This window comes from Dipodomys ordii, unplaced genomic scaffold (assembly GCF_000151885.1).
Source record: "Dipodomys ordii isolate 6190 unplaced genomic scaffold, Dord_2.0 Scaffold164, whole genome shotgun sequence".
NCBI classification, from domain to species: Eukaryota; Metazoa; Chordata; class Mammalia; order Rodentia; family Heteromyidae; genus Dipodomys; species Dipodomys ordii.
The window spans coordinates 2,591,310-2,611,924 of record NW_012267380.1 but is presented as its reverse complement, the minus strand read 5'-3'; the positions used below and the strand labels follow the sequence as shown (position 1 = coordinate 2,611,924).

General features: G+C 44.5%; 1 protein-coding gene across 1 annotated transcript in view; it reads left to right on the top strand.

Annotated features, from left to right (window-relative positions):
• Positions 1–20,615, top strand: part of LOC105998465 (S-adenosyl-L-methionine-dependent tRNA 4-demethylwyosine synthase-like) — an 83,099-nt gene that overhangs the window by 21,302 nt on the left and 41,182 nt on the right. The window contains exons 8-11 of the mRNA XM_013033174.1: positions 2,944–2,996; positions 4,784–4,902; positions 5,920–6,029; positions 16,909–17,086. Coding sequence (XP_012888628.1) covers positions 2,944–2,996; positions 4,784–4,902; positions 5,920–6,029; positions 16,909–17,086 — 460 coding nt within the window. The remainder of the gene's footprint in view (positions 1–2,943; positions 2,997–4,783; positions 4,903–5,919; positions 6,030–16,908; positions 17,087–20,615) is intronic.

Sequence of the window (20,615 nt, the reverse complement as noted above, 5' to 3'; positions counted from 1 at the left end):
GACATGACAACTTGTACTTCTCATTGTTGCAACAGGTCCATCTGTATCCTTAACCAGTAATTTTTTTTTATGTTAGCACTGGAACTCAGGGCCTGGGTACCATATTTGAGCTTTGTTGCTCAAGGTTAGCACTTTACCACATGATCCACAGCTCCATTTCCAGCTTGTTGGTGGTTAATTGGAGATAAGAGTCTCATGGACTTTCCTGCCAGGGCTGGCTTTGAACTATGATCCTCAGATCTCAGCCTCTTTAGTAGGATTACAGGCATAAGCCACCAGCACCTGACTTCTTCTAAAGTTTTTCCTCCCCTGCCCCTCCCTTGGGAAGTGCAGCAATATGTGTAATGGGCTGAGTTCAACCCACAGCTTACTGATTTTTTTTTTAATTCTTTTTTTCTTCTTTGTCTTTTCATTTTAGATCATTTCTGTCTTCAGGCTTGATCGTTTTTTTCCTTTTTTCTTTTTCTTTTTGTTTTGATTGGTTGGAGGGCTTGAACTCTGGGTCTGGGTGCTGCCCCGAGCTCTTCAGCTCAAGGAGACCATTCTACCACTTGAGCCACAGCGCCACTTCTGGTTTTCTGGTGGTTAGTTTGAACCGTAATCCTCACATCTCAGCTTCCTGTGTAGTTTGGATTACAGACATGAGCCACCGGCGCCTGGCTAGTTTTTTCTTATGTGTCTTCATTTATCCTGTTAATCTTTTCCTGTGTGTTTTCTATTCTTTCATACTGTGGTTTTCCTCTCTTGAAGCTCAGGTTGGGTTTATAAGTCTTCTGTCCCTTGGCTGCTTCAGCCATGAGATAGCCTTCCATGTTATGCCCTCATGTGTGCATGTCTTTTCATTTCTGGGTCAGCTTTGCTGGTGGATTATTTTCCATATTCATGTTTTCCTACATACTCATAATTGGATGCCAGACCTAATTTTACCTTACTAGTTGCTAGATAGCCTCATATAAATGCTGTTATACACATTGAGCTTTATTTTTCTGGGACAAATGTAGGTTAATTGGACATAGTCGGAGCTTTGAGATGCATTTTTATGACCTGTTAGGTGAGATCAGTTTCAGGTCACTATTGGGTCCTGTGCATTCTACCCAAAGCCTGTGTGACTTGAGGTTTCAATTGGTAAATAGGTACAATTCCCCATTCTGTGAGAGCGGGACACACCACGGGTCTTTCCCATCCTCGGTAGCTGTTCCCTCACCCGTGCTATAACTGGTACTCATCCTCTGCAGGCTTTTGAGTCTCTCTGTGTGGCTATGCTCTCTGTAGCCACCTTTGTCTCTCCCAGCTCTCAGCTCTTTTTTCTCAGCTCTGCAAGTCCATTGGCTTTGCTTGGGCTGCCCCTTCCTGCTGCCCTGCCTATGATCTCTGGGGACTGTCCTCTGTTGCTGATGTCTTGGCTCCTGAAAATACAAACACACACACACACACACACACACACACACACACACACACACACATTTTTTGGTGTTTAGTGGAAGAGTAAAACCTGTTCTGTCCTGGCTGAAATTCAATGCCAGGATTTTCACCATTGGTTACTGTTGGGTTTCCGTGACATTTGGTCAGCTCAGAGCTCTGATCTCTGTTTGTGCTGTGCATTGATTTCTATAGCTCAGTACAAAATTTTTAGAGCTGAGAGAGATTGAGAGAAGGAACATAGCAGAATGTGCCTCATGCATATCATGAGGGACAGAGAAGGAACACATGTGCCATATTTTGTGTTGGCAGTTCAACAGTATAGTGAAGAAACCAAGAGGAGACCTAGAGGTTTCTCTGGAGGTTGTTTCAAAGGGTTGTATCAGAGGGTGTTTACTCAGGTGGACTCAGTTCTGTCTTCAAGTGATTTGTTGATGTGTGTGTGTGTGTGTGTGTGTGTGTGTGAGCGCGCATGCATGCACATGCTACTCCTGATGCTTGACCTTTGAGCCTGGACACTGATTTTGTTTAAGACTAGTGCTTTCCCACTTGAGCCACAGCTCTGCTTGCAGCTTATTTGGTAGTTTAGTGGAGGTAAGAGTCTCACTGACCTTTCTATCCAGGCTGTCTTCAAACTGTGATCCTTAAATCTCAGCTTCCTGAGTAGCTAGGGTTTCAAATGTGAACCACTGGTGCCCAGCTGATTTGTTGATTTGTATTTAAGATGTTTTCATGAGCTTGGGAAAGGATAAAAGTGTTTCCATGGAGGCTTGTGGTACATGGATAGTGCTCCATAATCACACCTTGAATGCACATGTGCTCAGCACTGCGGCTGTTATCTGAGGCCTTATGTTTTCTGGAATCACAGTGTTCTATTTGTTCGTTCTTCCAGCTGTTTAACAAGAAAGTATGAGGCTTTGCTGTTTTGTTCATGTATGTAGCTCAGAATCTTCAGGGGATCTGTTGTGATCAGGTGATTTGGAGAATTCATGTCAGGTTGCAGTTCCTAGAATTCAACTTCTCCTTTGAGTCAATATTGCTTTTAGTCTCCTGTTGCCTGTTTGATTCTTCATTTCTTTTCCCCTAAAGATTTCTAGGATAGTTTCCTGGTCATTAATTTGAAATGTATCAGTACTTGCTCTGTGGTTTGGTATAGGGTCTGTTTTCATAAATCCATGGGTTCTTGAGGAGACTGTGCACTGTGTACTGTGGACCATGTGGTTGTTGGTCAGGTATGTTCTCTGTGTTACTCAGACTTTTCTGAGCTGTGTTTGCCTTCTGAGCTTAAGTTAGGTCCCCATGTGACTTTGGGTTGGATTATGGTTCTTCTTGAGTCTCTGCTGTCTGATACATAAACACATTAAAATTGTTTTCTCATCCTTGTAAATCAAACCTTTGGTTTTTCTGTCAACCCTATTGACTGCCAGATTTAAGCAAAGAAATGATTTTGTCGTGTTTCCGTATCTTGTCCTGCTAGGATCCTCTGGATTGGTTCAATTCTGTGTTTTGTGTTTTTCCATTCAGGTTATCAGCTGATTGGGAGCCACTCTGGGGTGAAGCTGTGCAGATGGACAAAGGTATTTACCTATTTGTATTCAAATTTTATTTCTATTAAATACAGCTTTGTGTGTGTGTGTGTGTGTGCGCGCCATTTCTAGGACTTGAACTCAGGCTGGGTACTGTCTCTGAGCTTTTCTGCTCAAGGCTGTTGTTCTACTACTTGAGCCACCTCCACTTCTGGTTTTCTAGTGGTTAATTGGAGGTAAGAGTCTCATGGACTTTCCTGTCCGTGCTGGCTTTAAACCTAGATTCTCAGATCTCAGCCTCCTGAGTAGCTAGGATTATAGGTGTGAGCCACTGGCACCTGGCTATATGCAGCTTTTATATGGCTACTACATGTAGACAATACGTCTATTATTTAAAGATTGAATTTACATTTAATAAAATATATAGAGTTCTGGATAATTTTTTGTACATGAGTTCAGTCACTTGGGATGGATAGAGAACCCACATGTGCCACCCAGTGAAGGATTAAGTTACTTTCCTCCCCGCAGAGAATTTCCCTGTGCCCGTTCTAGTCAGTGCCTCTCCATGGGAGCTATTGTTCTGATGGCTACTGGTGTTATTTAGTTTTTCTTTCTTAAAATTTCAAGTGAATAGCGCCAGTTGTAGTCTTCTATGGGTGGGTTCCCCTCTCCCTTCCTCATCTGTGTTTTTCACTCTTTTTGCTTGCTCTAACTGCTGTTACTTCCATTCCTTTCAGTCACCTGGCCACAGTCTCAACTATTTTATCTGACCTGCTCCTCCCTCAGGAGGAGTTGCGTGGCCTCTGCCTGTATAGTGCCCTTCAACCTCCCCCTTCCCGATTCTTGCTGTCTCCATCTCCGTAGTGCCTTCCTCATCCCTCCACCAACTGAGCTCACAGCCAGTCATCTTCACCCCTTCCAAGGCCTCTTCATAGGCTTACCTGCTTCTGCTTTTGCCCAAATGGAGCACATTTTTATAGAGTTTTCAATGAATCATTCTGATGATACTTTAAAAAGGTTAATATTGTCTTGATTCTAGCCCTGAGTTTGATCTGAGATATTTCTTCAAATCACCTTCTTCTTCTTCTTTTTTTTTTTTGCTGGTCCTGGGGCTTAAACTCAGGGCCTGGCCACTGTCCTTAGCTTCTTTGGCTCAAGGCTAGCACTCTACTACTTGAGCCACAGTGCTACTTCTGGCTTTTTGTGTTTATGTGCTACTGAGGAATCGAACCCAGGGCTTCATGCATGCTCTCTACCACTAAGCCATATTCCCAGCCCACCTTCTTGCTATTCTTAACTGATGTAAGTGGTTTTATCACTCGTATGATCAAACCACATGGTTTGATCTGCACATTAAATAATATTCCTTCAGGATTATCTGTGTCTTGTATATATGTTCTGTGTGTCCTGAAGTTGTCTACTCATTGAGTGGATAGAGGATGAACTTACTCCAGGATGCGTTCCCTCCCCGCTTCTCTTCCTCAAAGTATATGAGTACTGCTCTTACTGTTCAGGAGCTTATCTTATCTCACTCCTGGCACTGTGTATGTTTGAAATATTATTTGATGTATTTCCATGGATTTGTATGTGGATGTATTAGTGTTTCTCCCCATAGCACTTTTGGAGATACTCATAGGTTTATTCCACTGGTTTTAGAAAACCCAAAGCAGTATGGAAATTCTGTAATGCTAAGATATTGAGTTTGTGCACCATGTAAACACCAGGGGTCTGTTTGGCCATATGGCGATGGTGTCGATTCTATAGTGTCGACGCTTTTGCTGCTTTGATTTTGAACCCTGATGATCTTATTTGCATTGTGATTTGGTATTTCCTATCAGGCGATGCTTCGAGGGAGAGGTGGTTGTTATAAACACACGTTCTATGGCATTGAGAGTCACCGCTGCATGGAGCTCACCCCTAGCCTGGCCTGTGCAAACAAGTGTGTCTTCTGCTGGCGGTGAGTGGACTGGAAGGCCTGGCCATGGGTGTGGACCTCCTGCCTGGGCATGTACAGGTGTCAGGCTTATGGAAGTGCTCTGAATCCTCTGACAATTCCTAACATTATGTTTTGACAGGCGGTCATAGTCATCAAGTTTTCAAAAATATTTTTGCAGTACTAACTTAGGTTAATGGACCTCTCCACTGTATTGTTGTTTTCTAGTTCACTCATGTACTACTATATATTTCTCTCTCTCTCTCTCTCTTTCTGATTTCAGGGATTTTAGCTTACTAACATTTGGTCTTAATATTAATAATAAGTCAATTATAATCTTATCTCTAAGCAGTTCTTTAGTCACAGTCCATAAATTTCAATTATTGTTCAGTTATAAATCTTTTCCAGTTTCCATGTGAGTCCATGTAACTTCTGGGTTACTGGTGTGGGCCCCACATCTGACATGAGTATAATACTTTCTGAGAAATGTTACTTTAGGGCCAGATGCTGCTAACTTGGTGGTTTAGGCAGGAGGATCATGAGGGCTACATGAGGTCAGCCAGGGCCATCGCCGAGCACCCAAGCTATAGTCATAGAGCTGACATGCGCAGACCCCGAGGATGGTCCCCAATGCTGAAAATATTTTTAAAAATGTAGCTGGGGTAACAGGCATGAGCCATTCTGCCCAGTTTGAGCATCACTCATTCTCAGGTCCTCTCACCATGATTCCAATGTGAGTGTTCCAGCTTTCCTCACAAAGTTGATACAGTGTTGACATGCATGGTGGCAATGTACTGCTGCTTGTGTCTGAGTGCATACCTCGTTAACATTAAAAGCAGGAAGCACTCAGCAGTCAGGGGTTGGGCAGAGGCGTCCAATAACCCCCTCCTTGCTTGGTATCCTGACCTGTAGTAAGTTGGAAGATGCTGCTACCAACAGCTGAGCTCTTAGGAGCTCTCTGCATTCTACTGCCTGGTAGTTGGGAGTGAGTAGCTGAGACATCATTATAGGAGCCCTGAAAACTTTGCCTTTTGTTCTTAGGCATCACACCAACCCTGTGGGCACTGAATGGCGGTGGAAGATGGACCAGCCAGAGATGATCTTAAAGGAAGCCATCGAAAGCCATCAGCGCATGATTAGGCAGTTTAAAGGTACTGTTGCCTCTCGCTCCTGGGTTGCCTTGCTGTGGCCTGAGTCAGACTGTAGAGGGCTTGAGTGGGAGACAAGCTTCCTTGAAAGGCTGAGGATATTTTACCTTTTCTATCCTATTTGATAGAAGAAGTTCAGTTGATAATTTGCAATGTGGTACCCTCAGGGTATGAGTTTCACAGAAGTGTGTTTCACAGAATTAGCTTGATTCATTCACTTTGGAATTGATAACGAAATTCTGTTGGCCTTGAGGAGTCTAAAATATGATTGAGTTGGCTGGCTGGTTGGAAACTGGCAGGCTAGAGATTCAGGGAAGAGTGACAAGTTCAAGACCAAAGTCTACTGGCTGAATCTCTTCTTGCCATGCGGCCAGACCTTGTTCTATTTAGGCCTTCCCTGCCTGGACCCACCTACAGTGTACATGACAGTAGCCTTACTCAGAGTCTACCATCTCATCTGAAAAACACCTTCACAGAAACATCTGGAATAATGTATGACTAAATGTCTGGGCTCATGTCCTTGGCCCATCTGAGTTGATATGTAAAATTAACAGCTATTTTCAGATTAAAAAGAATGGCCAGGCACCAGTGGCTCGCACCTATAATCCTGGCTACTCAGGAGGCTGAAATCTGAGGATTGCAGTTGGAAGCTAGCCTAGGCAGAAAAGTCTGTGAGCCTCTTATCTACAATCAACTACCAAAAAAGCTGGAAGTAGAGCTGTTCCTCAAGTGGTAGAGTACTGGCCTTACTCAAAAGAAGCTCGGGACAGCACCCAGGCCCTGAGTTCAAGCCCCAGGACCTACACAAAACCAAACCAAACCAAAATAACCACGGATAGTAATACCAAACACCAGGAATGCCAGGATTTTATCATTATATTCAAACACCTTTATTTTTGCTTTAGTCCTTAAAGAGACGTTAAATCCTTAAAGTAATGGGGCAGTGACTAAGGCTATATCTCCTGGCCATGTGTCCTGGAGTCTCCTTGAATGAACTGGGTTCTGGGTGGAGCAGGTGGTGGGGGTGAGGAGATGCAGTCCTGGGGACAGACATTCATCCCACGAGAGATTTCCTGGAGGAAAACCTCTGTCCTGAGATGTCCTTGAGGCCAAGTTCAGGTCTGAGGTTTGATAGTAAATTTTATGACAGGAACATTTCTGCAGATACACTTTAAATGGACATCGGTAATGAATAAGTCATGAAGTCGATGTTATACATGCTAATGGGATGTGATAGTTGAGTCCAGTGAGTGCAGGGATTCGCAGTCTGACAGGTGTGTCTGAGGGGCTTGCTGGTATGAATGGGGTGGCTGGCTCCTAACCTTGGGCAAACTTAAGCGTTGGCATCTCTGATGGTTTCTCTTCCTGTTCAAGTGGCATAAAATACAAACGAGGAACTTTTAAAAATTTTTTCTTGAAACAGTTACCAAGGTCAGGCTGGCCTTGAATTTTTGATCCTTCTGCCTTAGTCTCCTGAGTGCTAAGATTATAGGTATGTGCCACTACACCTGACTAAAAGTGGAGGTTTTTTTTAAACAATTAAGTATATGTTTTTATTGTAAAGATACTGTACAAAGAGGTTACAGTTACAGGAGTAAGGTAATAAGTACATTTCTTATGGAGCATTGTTACCCACTCTTGTTTTTTCCCTACCATACCTTCCCTCCCCAACTCCCCACCCCCCCAAGTTGTGAAGTTCATTTTCAACATAGTATCTTGTACGTCTCATTGTTATAATGGGTCGACCTGTATCCATGTTTCAGCATTTTGTTATTTCCCTTCCCCTGCTAAAAGGGGCAGTTTTTATTTCCTTTCTTTTTTGAAAAAAATTATTTTGATTTATTTTTTATTTTTTTGGGTCCGGTTGTGGGGCCTGAACTCTGGGCCTGGGCACTGTCCCTCAGCTCTTCAGCTGTAGGCTAGCGCTCTACCACTTGAGCCACAGCACCACTTCCGTCTTTTTTCTTTTTGCTTATGTGGTGCTGAGGAATCGAACCCAGGGCCTCATGCATGCAAGGCAAGCGCTCTACCACTGAGCCACCTTCCCAGCCCCTGAAAAAAATTATTAAGTTGTACAAAGAGTTACAATGCCATACATCAGGTTTTGAATACAGTGCATCTTAATCAGTGTCACCCCCCATGGTTCTCTCTTGTCCTCTCCTATCCCTGCCCTATGTAGTTCAAGTTTTACATAGTGTACGTTGATATCACCCTTCCTCCCTCCATTCATGTGTATGTGTAAATTTTTTGTTTTCTAAATGCATACTGCCTTCATGGGCTCTCACAAAGCCTTCTGCGGAGGAAGACTGGAGCTGCTCTATGGTGAGCCCTGAGTGTGTGAGGAGCCCTGCCACCAATTTCTTTTTTTTTTTTTTTTTTTTTTACCAGTCCTGGGGTTTGAACTTGGGGCCTGGGCACTGTCCCTGAGCTGCTTTTGCTCAAGGCTAGCTCTCTACCACTTGAGCCACAGCACCACATCTGGCCTTTTCTGCTGAGGAATTGAACCCAAAGCGTTATGCATGCTAGGCAAGCACCCTACCACATTCTCAGACCCCCAATTTTATTCCACAAGATATTCAAGTTACTCAGAATTCCCATGGGGGATTTTTTTTTCATACCTTAGTTATTTGACCTGACAAAAATGTCACCATGTCAGCGAAATAGATTTATTCGTCAGTAGGTTTGACAGAAAGATTTTCCAGGTAGAACTGATTGGTATTTGTAAATTAATACTTTTCAGACTGGCTAAGCAGTTTTTCTTGGCTCCAGTAGGAAATCCAGAGTATAAGTGCAGGTGTGGTGGATGTAGCACGCTGAGCGCAGGGGTGGAGCCAGGCAAGTGCAGGGGTAGAGCGAGCTGTCATCACCTCTATTTTCAAATGTATGGAGGTTCCTGGAATTTCAACATTGAGTCTGCACAACTATTTATTTATTTTTTTCTTTTTTGCTTCATTCTGAGTCAGTATAAGCCACATTCCTTTTTGGAAATCTGTCTTAGTGCTGTTGTTACTCAGCAAATCTTGTTGTGGAACTATAGTATTAGTAAAAAGACCCAATTGTTATCATTATGGTTACGTTTTTATTTTTATTCTTTTTTGATACCTGGTCTGTCTTTGTAGCCTACAACTTGCTAGGTAGCTTAGGCTGGCTTCAAACTCTCAATCCTGGCTCAGCTTGTCAAGTGTTGGGATTTATTATTATTATTATTATTAGTGTTATTATCATTATCATTCTTATTATTTCTACTTGAAACAGGGTCTTGCTATGTAGCCCAGGTGGCCAGTCTTCCTGCTTTAGCCTTCTGAGTACTGGGATTACCGGTGTGTACCACCATTCCCAGTATAGAAACCCTTACTAGTAGAGAAATACATAATTCTTCAGGAGTAAATGCTTGCTAGTTGAACCAGTGGCCCTTCCAGCACTACCAGTATGATGACTGGTGGAGATCACAGGGCAGTTTGATTATTCCAGTGGTTATGATTTTTCTGCAGTAGAAATCTGTGCTGTTCTGCTCCTCAGGGGATGGGGTGAAATAAAGCAGGGCCTCCTGCTGGGTAAGGCTGGTGCAGATCGACAGCAGGAAAGTTATTGCACTGAGTGTCCTCACCTAGTGCAAGCCTGGTGTACATTCCACCCTTGAGCTCTAAAGACACTGGGGTAGTTCTGGGTCTGATTTAGTCCTGGGAGGATCTCTGGATGCCTCCTTGGAGCCTGGCCTGGAGACATGGTTTACCTCATGTGCCCACTTATATCAATATCTATAGCCTGGCAGGAGGCTGCCTCTTCCATACCTCCCACACCTGTGCTCGTTTTTCTGTTATAGTCCATTCGATTAGCCTGTGTCCCCTGTGGCTTAAAAGACAAATCAAGAAACCAAGAGGAAATGTGTGCTCTTGGCCTCCTTAGTTGAAATTTATAATGTATTTTCTTACAGGAAAACAAAATTGAATTGGATTAGGCAACAATGAAATAGATTTGTTAGGACTATCATTTATGTGTATTCCAAATTAATTGGGTGTTTGTATGACCATTAATTTCAGTTTTAGTAATGCCTCTGTGGGAATACAAATATCAGGCTTAAAAGGGCTAGAAATGGGATTATATTGTAAATTAGAAAATACAGACAATTTCCTTCTTGATTAGATGTACTGTATTCTGGGTACCTCCACTTTGACCTCTCTCTGAGTATATTGTTGTCCTTTTCTTGGGTTTGGGTCCTTTGTATTTCCTGGGGAGCTTTTCCCCCAGGAGGAATACTGCTGTCTCCTGTGGGGTCGGTTCAATCATTGATGGCAACTCAGTCATTGATGGCTTTATTTTTGAGGATGGGACTGCTGATGGCTATCATGGCCTATTGTCTCTGAGTTTCCAGCATTAGCCAAATGGCCAGTCATGAGCAGACTTTGACGATGTCCTGATTTCTCTCCAGTGCTTCCTTTTGTCTTGCTGTTCTCAATTCTGAAGGCAATTATTGTCTTTTCATTACTTTGCTGACTCATTAAAGTATCTTTTTTCTTAAGACCTTTTATTACCCTTCCCTTTATACACATTCGAAATTAACTTCGTACTGATTGAAAGTGGGGCAGAACCTCAGTGAGGCTCTGTACCTCCTCCAGTGCTGCCTGCCCTTCCCAAGTCCTAGCCCTGCCTTGAAAAGCTGTTCTCAGAGCCCATTCTGTCCTTGCTGGGGGAGCAAGCACACTGTCAGGAGGGCCCTTGGTCCTGAAGAGGCCCCGATGAAAAATGCATCACTTGTCACCGGCTGTCCTTCCTGTACTTGTCTCTAGCCGATGGGTTTTCTAACGAGGTGTGCTCAAGTACCTATCACAAAGAACTTGAGGCAGGGAGCACCTGCTTGGTTTTCTGATGCGGATTTATGAAAAACCTTGCAGATGTCGCCAGACCTGTGTGTGGCTTCAGCCAGGATGGGTCTTGGCAAGGGAACTAAATTATCATGAGAGGAGAGACGAGGTTGTGTTTCTGAGTAGTCCAGAATTTAACCATATGCTGAACAATAATATATCAGGCTTGTGTGTCATTTGTCATTGCTGTGACATTGGCGTAGAATTTCTGAAACCCTGGGTTCTTGCCTTGGCATCTTCACACAAACTGAAGTTGGTTCATCATTGATCTGATGAATGTAGTTGTGATTATTCAGGCTTAGGAAGCTGGTCAGGGTATGTGAAATGTCAGAAAAGTTGTACAATAGCATCGCAGATAGAATAGCAGAGTGGAGTTGAAAAAGGGTCAGGATTTGGGAAACAGGAACAGTGTGTGCAGTGTGTGTGTGTGTGTGTGTGTGTGTGCGTGTGTGCGTGCGCGCGTGCACACGCGCACACACATCTGCTTACAAGCAGGTCTGTGAAAAGCCATATTGTAGATTTGCTCCTGGAAAGTGGATCCTGCCTTCTCCAGGACTTCTTTTATTCTCTTTGAAACTAGGTGCCGATGCATTTTCTGATGTATTCCTTTGAGGTCAGTTTATTCTGCAGCAGCCCAGGCAGTGAACACAAAGCCAATGAGTGCTTTACAAAGCAGAAAAGCAGAACTTTGCATGTCCTTCCCAGCATCCAAGAGCTTGACAGAGTTAGGGAAACTTTAAATTCCACAACCTGTTATTGTACAAGATTTATCTCCAGGGCTTTCCTTGTCCGTTTTGTGTACTTTCTGCTTGCTTGTGTTTTAGTTGTCTAGTGGGCAGTGTGGCTGAGACATTTCTCATTGTAGCTTTGTGGAGAAAATGGTACAAGATCTCTTTATTTATCATGTTTGTTTATTCTTTCACTCCTCCGTTGTTGCTCCTTGGTAGTGTTCTGACCCTCCTCCTCTGCTTAGAGCTGGGTGTGTCCAGGGTCTCAGGCTTAGGTCCTCGCTGTCTACATCTCCTGCCTTAGTGATCTTAGCCCCTGAGTGGAAGATTCATGTGCCAAAGTGTGTATTTCCACTGAATCTTTCCTCCCAGAGTCTAATTTGAATATTGCATCCATATTCAGATATCTAGTAGACTTACCAGACTTCTCATGTCTAAAATTGAGCACCCAGCTTGTATGCTGCCCCCTCTCATCCTTATTACCTCCAGGATTTGTTTATTTTTGTTATAACTAGTAAAAACTCTGTTGCTCAGGCCAAAAAACTCAGTAGAAGTCATTAGTGTCTCAAATTCTCTTCACATATTACAGCTGATCCAGTGGAAAATCCTGCCAGTGCTACATTCAGAACAGGTCCACCTAGTGGTTGCCTCATGCCACCTGAAGCTTGGAATGTCTGTCCCCAGCTGGAATGCATGAGTCGGGGCAAAGACCTGTAATGTGAGCTTTTGCCCTGCCTTACTTATCAGGCCAATCTGGGCTCGCTCTCTGTTCTGTTTTTTCCTATGGCCACATTTGGCTAGCGGTTACTGGGCTGGCGCATAGGGAGAGGACATTCCACCATTGCAGCAAGTCCTGTTGCCATTGCCCTGCAGAAGAACTTGCTGTTTATCATGTTTGTTTATTCTTTCACTCATTTGTTAGAATGTAATTTTTCCAACAACTCACATCTTTCTCTTTTTATTTTCCTAAAATAGTGCTTGGCACAAAGTAGGTGATTGTTGTATTCATTTCAATGAGAGCAATTACCATTTCATTTAAAGTAATTAGAATATTTGGATTTATTCTTCAATCCACAAAATTAAAATCTTATTTGTATTTTGTGAATGCATCTATGTGCTAGGCTTGGCACCATAATAAGTTTTTCATATAGCTTATTTAATTTAAACGTGTGTGTGTGTGTGTGTGTGTGTGTGTGTGTGTGTGTGTGTGTGTGTGTGCATGTGTACGGACATGCATGAGTGCGTGCCAGTACTAGGACTTGAAATTAGGGTCTCACTTGGCTAATTTGCTCATAGCTGATGCTGTGCCCCTTAATCTACACCTTCAGTTCCAGTGTTTTGCTGGTTAATTGGAGATAAGAATCTTGTAGATTTGTCTGCTTGATGACTCAACCTTGATCCTCAGATCTCAGCTTCTTGAGTGGGATTATGGGCACCTAGCTTTCATCTAATTTTTGTAATAGCTGTGAGTCTGCATGTGCATGCGTACCTGTGTAAAGTCACCATTTTAAACATTAGCAAAAGAAGGTGAGAGGTCATCAAGAACTTACAACTGGTTCGTGGTAGGGCAGAACGTGAACCTGGGGCATCTGGTCTCCAGTGGCCAACATGTAGCCAGTGCCTAGACATTCTGAGCTTGGGGTCAGTTTTGGAGTTAGGGTGAAATCCACCCTTCTACTCAGCTACTCATAGGGGATTTAAAGTTAATGATACTATTTACCAAAAAAAGTGTTATGCTTAGTGCTGAGTTGTCTTGGCAACACAGACTGAGTTTAAGGATCAATTTTCACTTAAGATCTTAAATTTCAGTAAATGAAAAAATTACCCATCCAAAAATCGTGATGTGACATGCAGTCTTAAAGTTGAAGTTCGTCATCAAAGATGTCACTGCTGCCATTGGAGTCCTGCCTGTGTATCATTGGCATTCACCTGCTTTTTTCTGAGGGGATGGTGCATGTGCCACATAGAATCACTTCCTGAAAACTGTCCAGATTGAGCAGTATTAGTTAACTTTGTTTCTCCAGGTTCTTTGTTCCTGTTGTTAGGGGGGAACAGTGGCATTACTCACTGATCATAATTGTGATTACTGGTTAGTTATCTTTAGTCAACTGGAATAAAGGTGACACATGTCCTCAATGATCGTTTCTCCAGGTCCAGACCCCTTCCAAAGGCCTTGTCTTTCAATTGTATCAAAAATTCTGTGAGGGCCGGTGTTGGTAGCTCATGCCTGTAATCCTAGCTACTCAGGAGGCTGAGATCTGAGGATCATGGTTCAAAACCAGCCTGGACAGGAAAGTCCATGAGACTCTTATCTCCAATAAACTACTAGAAAACCAGAAGTGGCGCTGTGGCTCAAGTGGTAGAGTACTCGCCTTAAGCTGAAGAACATAGGGACAGCACCTAGGCCCAAAGTTCAAGCCCCACGACTGACATAAATAAATAAATATAGATAAAATTTTGTGAGGTAGATAACTATTCAGTCCTTTTTAAAGAAAATTCAGTGTAAGGCCTGGCTCCTAAGTGAGTGGCAGTCTGAATGTTTCTCCCCAACCCCAGTGCATGGGGAGAGATGGAGGAGCTCTGGAGCACTGGAAGTGATGCAGGTCTGAGACGGCGGGGCTAGAAGTACCAGAAGTAAAGGAGGCATTCTGAGATGGTGAGGTTAGAAGTACCGAAAGAAAAGGTGTTCTTAAAAGCACCGGAAGTGAAAGCTGAGATGGAGTTATAAGCACCAGAAGTAAAGGTGTTCCCAGACAGAAGTTAGAGGCATGGAAAGTGAAAGGCATTTGGAGACGGTAGCGGAAGTGAAGGAGACATTCTGAGACAGAGTTAAAAGCACCAGAAGTGAAGCAGCCACTCTGAGGCGGAGTGGCTTTCATGGCTGGTGACTGCATGCCTTCCTCATCCCGTAGACCTCAGTGCTGTTGCTCACACCGCACTGTCACCAGGCCAGGACACCTAGGTGTTGGGTCTTCATCTGTCAATCAGACACAGCGGGGAGCCAAATCCAGCAGGTAGAAAACTCGTTTATTAACAGAGAGCAGCCCCTTTTAAAGACAAAAAGGGTGGGTGGCATGGTAGGGGAGGAAGAGGAACCAATCACTGTCAAGGTCACACCCTATCATTCACCTGAGCCTTCAGGGGCTGGTTAGGCACCAATCGGCAGATCAATTGGGCTCTGCCCACTCTATTCTCTCCCAGTGCCATCTTGGCTGCCCATGTGCTCTACAGTAAATTAGGCTCTGCCCATTCAACCCCCTCTCAGCGCCATCTTTGCTGCCCATGTGCTCCACACCTAGGCGGTACCGGTGCTGCTGCATCCCCTCCCAACCTCCTAGGTGCCTTTATTTTGTTAGTTTGGGAAACAGCCTGGACATTTTGTTATTTATTGGCATACATGAGTTGTACAGAGGCTTTCATTGTACATTTTCACACATGTATACAATGTTTCCCAGTCCCCCTTCTTCAACAGGCTTCATTGTTCTGTTTTCATACATACAAATAGATGACTGTATTCATTATCCTTCACCCTCCTCCACCCAAACCTGTTTTCTTGTCATTATTTTAGAGTGTAATAATTTCATCAAAGAGTTTCACTGTTACATCAGAAGTTCGTAAATTATATTTTGCTCAGAATAACCCTCTCAATTGCTTTGTCTTCTATACTAGGACTTGTAAAAGTCCTTTAGGTAATTCTAAGAGAACCAGAGGTGTGAGCCACGAGTTCCTGGACTTACCTGCCTGCTGGCTTCCCTCCTGGGACCTGTACCCTTCCACAGGGTGACTCAGGTGTCAGAGCTGCAGCTTTCATTTGGGAGGTTTAAGTGATGGTGGATTTGGAGCCCTCTGGTTATGCAGTGGTTCTCATGGCAGTTGTATGCTGGAATCACCTGAACATCTTTTTTTTTTTTGGGGTCCGGTTGTGGGGTCTGAACTCTGGGCCTGAGCGCTGTCCCTCAGCTCTTCAGCTTAAGGCTAGCACTCTACCACTTGAGCCACAGCGCCACTTCTGGCTTTTTTTTTTTCTTTTGCTTATGTGGTGCTGAGGAATTGAACCCAGGGCCTCAGGCATGCAAGGCAAGCGCTCTACCACTGAGCCACCGTCCCAGCCCTGGTCACTTGAGCATCTTTCATGTTGCCCTGGCTGGCACAATTCTCTCTCTCTCTTTTAATTCTTTATTGTGATTAACTGATTACATAATTTCACAAATTTCACAGTATTATGGGATAGTGATGCTTAAAGTCACAAATGCATTCTAACTTTCATGGGGCAAGTTGTCTATTGTGGTCTATGAAGTTTATGAGTTCTATGAACTTTGACAATACAGTTATTTCTTCCATATTAAGTGATATGTACATTCCTTTCCTTTTGCATAGCATCAGCTGTTCCCTTTTTCCCACTTGTTCCCTCCCTCCCATCGCTGCCTTTGAGTTGTTTAGTTTGTTGTGATCAATGTCCAGTGCAGTTGATGGGTCCCACTGTTGTATGTTTTCCCCTGATTCCTGCTAGTTCTGTGTCCTCCTCCTGGTTTCCTCTGGTGTGCACATATACACCATATATGCCATCAACAGCATGGGGTTTGGCATGACTCTTTCTTTTGGGGGGGGGGTCCGGTCATGGGGCCTGAACTCGGCCTGGGCGCTGTCCCTCAGCTCTTCAGCTCAAGGCTAGCGCTCTACCACTTGAGCCACAGCGCCACTTCCGGCTTTTTTCTGTTTGCTTATGTGGTGCTGAGGAATCGAACCCAGGGCCTCATGCATGCAAAGCAAGCGCTCTACCACTGAGCCACCTTCCCAGCCCCTGGCATGACTCTTGAGGAAGGGTTCTTTGACGGTGTTCTTCCTGGTTGTAGGTGTACCGCTCCCAGATGATTCCAGGATGAAGGCAAAGGCAGAACTCCCACTCTCTTCTTTCTTCTTTGTCCTCCACTCTCATTCTCCTGAACCTGGAAATGAGCACATTAGTTTCCCAAGTCAAGAGACTTGAGAAATGTATGGGGCGATTTGTCAATAAGGGGCTTTTCCTGATGTAGACATGTTAAGTCCTTTTCTTAGACATAGCTGAGTACATACCTAAGCCCATGGTGAGGAGACATGTTACCTGACAACATTAGTTCTGCCTGTACCTGGTGCATTTCATTGGGGAGAATCTCAGAATGAGTTGCTGGTGATGGCTTTTTTTTCCATATAATAAGGCCATGCCTTCTCAACCTTCTTTTTATTCTTTGTCAAAGAATCACTGAGAATCTTATTGGTGACAGTCTGTGTGTTCTCTCTCTCCCTTGTCCTCAGGAGTGCCGGGTGTCCAGGCAGAGCGCTTCCAGGAAGGGCTGGAGGTGAGGCACTGTGCACTGTCCCTGGTAGGGGAGCCCATCATGTACCCTGAAATCAATGCATTCCTGGAGCTGCTCCACCAGTGTAAAATCTCTAGCTTCCTTGTCACGAACGCACAGTTCCCCAAGGAAATCAGGTGGGTCATCCAGCTGTCATATTGGATCTGTTGAAGTGGTGTGCTTGCATGGACCCTGAAATGATTTACTTACTTAGTGCATACAGTACCTTTGCTGCATTTTGAGAGGTAGATGTGGGCCTACTCCCTACCTCACTGTATTAGAAAGGAGAACATTGGTAAGAAGAATAGAAATGAAAACAAATTGCTAGGGGAAGTCAAAGGTGAATGCAAAGAGTGGGTAGTGCTGAATACCAGGAGGCTGAGCCAGGAGGATTGCAAGTTCGAGACCAGCCTGGGCTACAGGGTGAGCTTCCAGAGGAGAGATGTATGAAACCACAGGGAAGCCCTTACCCTGTCTGATCTTATGGTATGGCTGGTGTCAGTACTTTGGGAGAGGAAGGAACATTTTAATAAGAAACTTTGTAAGAGAGATGTGGAGTTAGGGTTTTTGTGACAGTTGTCCTATTAATGTAGTTGGTGTGGCCCAGCAAGGGTGAGAAGGAGACTGGCAGTTGGAATTCAAGTTGGAAAGGAAGACCTTGCTCTCATGTGCACATACCATGTTGCCCGTGGTGCAGAATGGGAGAGAAGTGGCAGAACTTGGGGAGGAAGTTGTATCTTTTCAGGCATGGAAGGTTGGAACCAGGTGGTGAGGTTGAGGCTCTTTAAAAGCTGCTGTGGAGGCTGAGGTTGTCTGTGAGACACACAGTATCAGGTGATGTTGACATGGAGAAGACAGAGCCCAGTTTTTCAAATCTAGAATAGAAGAAAATGCTCCCTGAGTTCAAACTCTGGTACTCTTTCTGTCTCTCTGTCTCTCTCTCCCCTTCTCTCTCTCTCTCTCTCTCTTTCTCTCTTACACACACACACACACACACACACACACATTGCATTCATGGGGGTCTTGGAGCTAATCCCCCATGGACATCGAGGGCCAACTGTACAGTTGAAAAAAACCCCCCAAAAATAAGCATAGTGAGACCTTCCCTCTCAACTGGTCTGTGTCCTAAAACTCCCGAGTTTTGTATCTGGACCTTAAAGAGAAACAAAATCCTCAGGATGCCTTTGCTTTTCAACAAATGTTCTCATGATTGGGGCCTCTCTGAGGTTAGGGCTCCCTCCTTCTCCCCACTGGGGCCAGAGGGATAAAGGCTTGTACAGATCAGCCCCTGTGCTTTCTGCTGTGCTGGTCTCAGAACAAGGCTGGATGAGCTCCACCTAGGCTTGTGGAGGTTGGGTGTTGGCCTCATGTTGGAGCACCAGTGCTGTCAGCAGGTCAGCTCCTTCAGTTCACCTGAAGGGCAGCTCTCACCACCACTGTCTTACCAGCTTAGTAAACTTGGTCATGGGCTCTGAGCAGCTTCCTGAGTTTTACATGAAGGAAAAATGTGTTTGCTACAATTCTGCCCATAGTCTTTTGAGGAGAATCTTGGCCTTTCCCATTGGTTCTCCCTTGACATACTGGCAAGGGTTTCCCTGGGCCTGGTGGCCTTTTCTGGTACGTGGCTTTTGCTAAGCGGCTTCAGTGCCTTTCAGGCCAAGCCAATATTTGGTCCACAGAGGCTTTGAGTAGTGTGGCATGAAGTATGTACACTTGTGAAAAGAATCTAGTCAGAAGACTTAGGTTTGGGCTTTCTTTTGGGCTTGCAGTCACAATCTGCATTTCTTGAATCACCTTGTTCTGAGTTTCCCTTCTTAGGACACTGTGCTAGGCAGTGGCTGTGGGCTTTATTGATGTTGTGTGTGTGGGTTAGGAGAAGGGCTGTGGAGCCTGGGGGAGGCCTGGATTTCATCACTGGTGATGGCTGTTGTCTGTGGACCATTGCACAAGCGACTCGGCTTCTTCAGAACCTTGGTTGTTCGTCTCCATGACAGGCAGAGGCAGCAGTTGTTATACTGTCATACTGAAAGGATTGGTGACCTGCTGAGGGTGGAGCAGGCTGCAAAGTGTGCCAGCGTGCCGTGTATAGATATACCGGTGTCCTCTCTGTGCCCCCCACCCCGTGTCCCCCTCCACTCCATGTCCCCATCCGCCCTTATTATCCCCTTCCCCCCCACATCCCCTTCCACCTCTGCCCCTATCCCCCTCTACCCTTGTCCCCCATCTCCCCCTTCTCATTCCCTCCCCTCGCGCCCTCCACCCCCATGTCTCCATCAGCTGCTAGTCCTAAGTTATTTGGTCTGATGTGACAGCCCTTTATTGCCTTAGAGATCTGAATTTTAATAACATTGGATGTTTGGGCTGTTCTGGTTATTTTTTTGTCTTAAGAACTGAATCAGACTACTTGGATTTCTTGCAAGCATAAATCTCTCTCTACTTCATTTTTCCCTTTTGTAGATGTGTTAGATATCATTCTGCCTTTCAAGGTACTTTTTTTGGGGGGGTGGTAGGGGAAGACACGATACACTGAGGCTTAATAATCTCTACAGAAAGAGCAAAAGGAAGAGGCATTTCTTTATTTTTTGCTGACAGTTTTTATTTTAGACTGGATGGCCTAGTAGCAGTAGGCTAAGACTTTTCCATCTACTGAAAGAGGGGAACAAAACCTCATTGTATCTAACCCTAACTTTGAAGGGTATAGACACCATGCTTTTGCTACCCCTCCCAACCACCCTCCTAACCTAAGGAGGGATTTCTATGTACATTTTGAGGATACCGTTCTACATGATCATTCTTTGGCAGTTCTGGGCCTTGCACTTGCTAGGCTAGCATGATACTGCTGAGCCAGGTCTCTAGTCTAGCTGCTCATTCTTAGCTCAAATTTGAAATCAGCAGACAGGTTATCACAGTAACACGGAGTCATTGGACATTGTTACTGGGCACTGGGTTTTTCATTTCCCAGATACTGTCCTTTTCACTTATTCTCAGCAGGGACATAGGAATTATCATGGTGCCATTAATGACAGCACATTCTCTTGCTCTTTGAAAACAGAAATGCATCTCAGTTCAGAAATGATGCATCTCTGTTTAGACTGATAGGTATGCTACTGGGGCCTCAGTACCTGTCCTGGGTGAGCAGAGGCCAGTTCTAGGCAAAAGTAAGAGCCCTGAGCATTAGAAGATCTCTGCGTCCCTTAGTGGCTGCTGAACCCCTTAGAGACCAGCTCAACTCCCCTAAGATCCTTTCTTCTTCCTTTTCTCTTTTCCTGCTTCTCTCAGATCCTAACATGGCTCTTTTCTGTGTCCATACAACAGACATTTACAGAGTTAGTGTGACCTTTGGAGTTTACTCCTCTCCTTTGAGCATTAGCTTTATACCAAAATGTAGGTTTCAGGTGATGGTGGCCCACAGTGACTGTCCAGACAATCTGTATTAGGTGATTACTGTCGGTCATGAAAGAGATGCTGACCAAAAAAAGGGTGATGAGAGGCAGGTGCTGCTTTCCTGTCCCAGATGCCTTATGTGCATTCTGTGTGGCCCATGCACTGGGCTCAGCAGTCCTGAACCATTTCCTGTTAAGATTTCCTTGTATCAGTATTGCAGAGGGGGCAGCACTGAGCTCGGCCTCTATGGACCACTTCCTGTTAATCCACTACTGTGGAGGG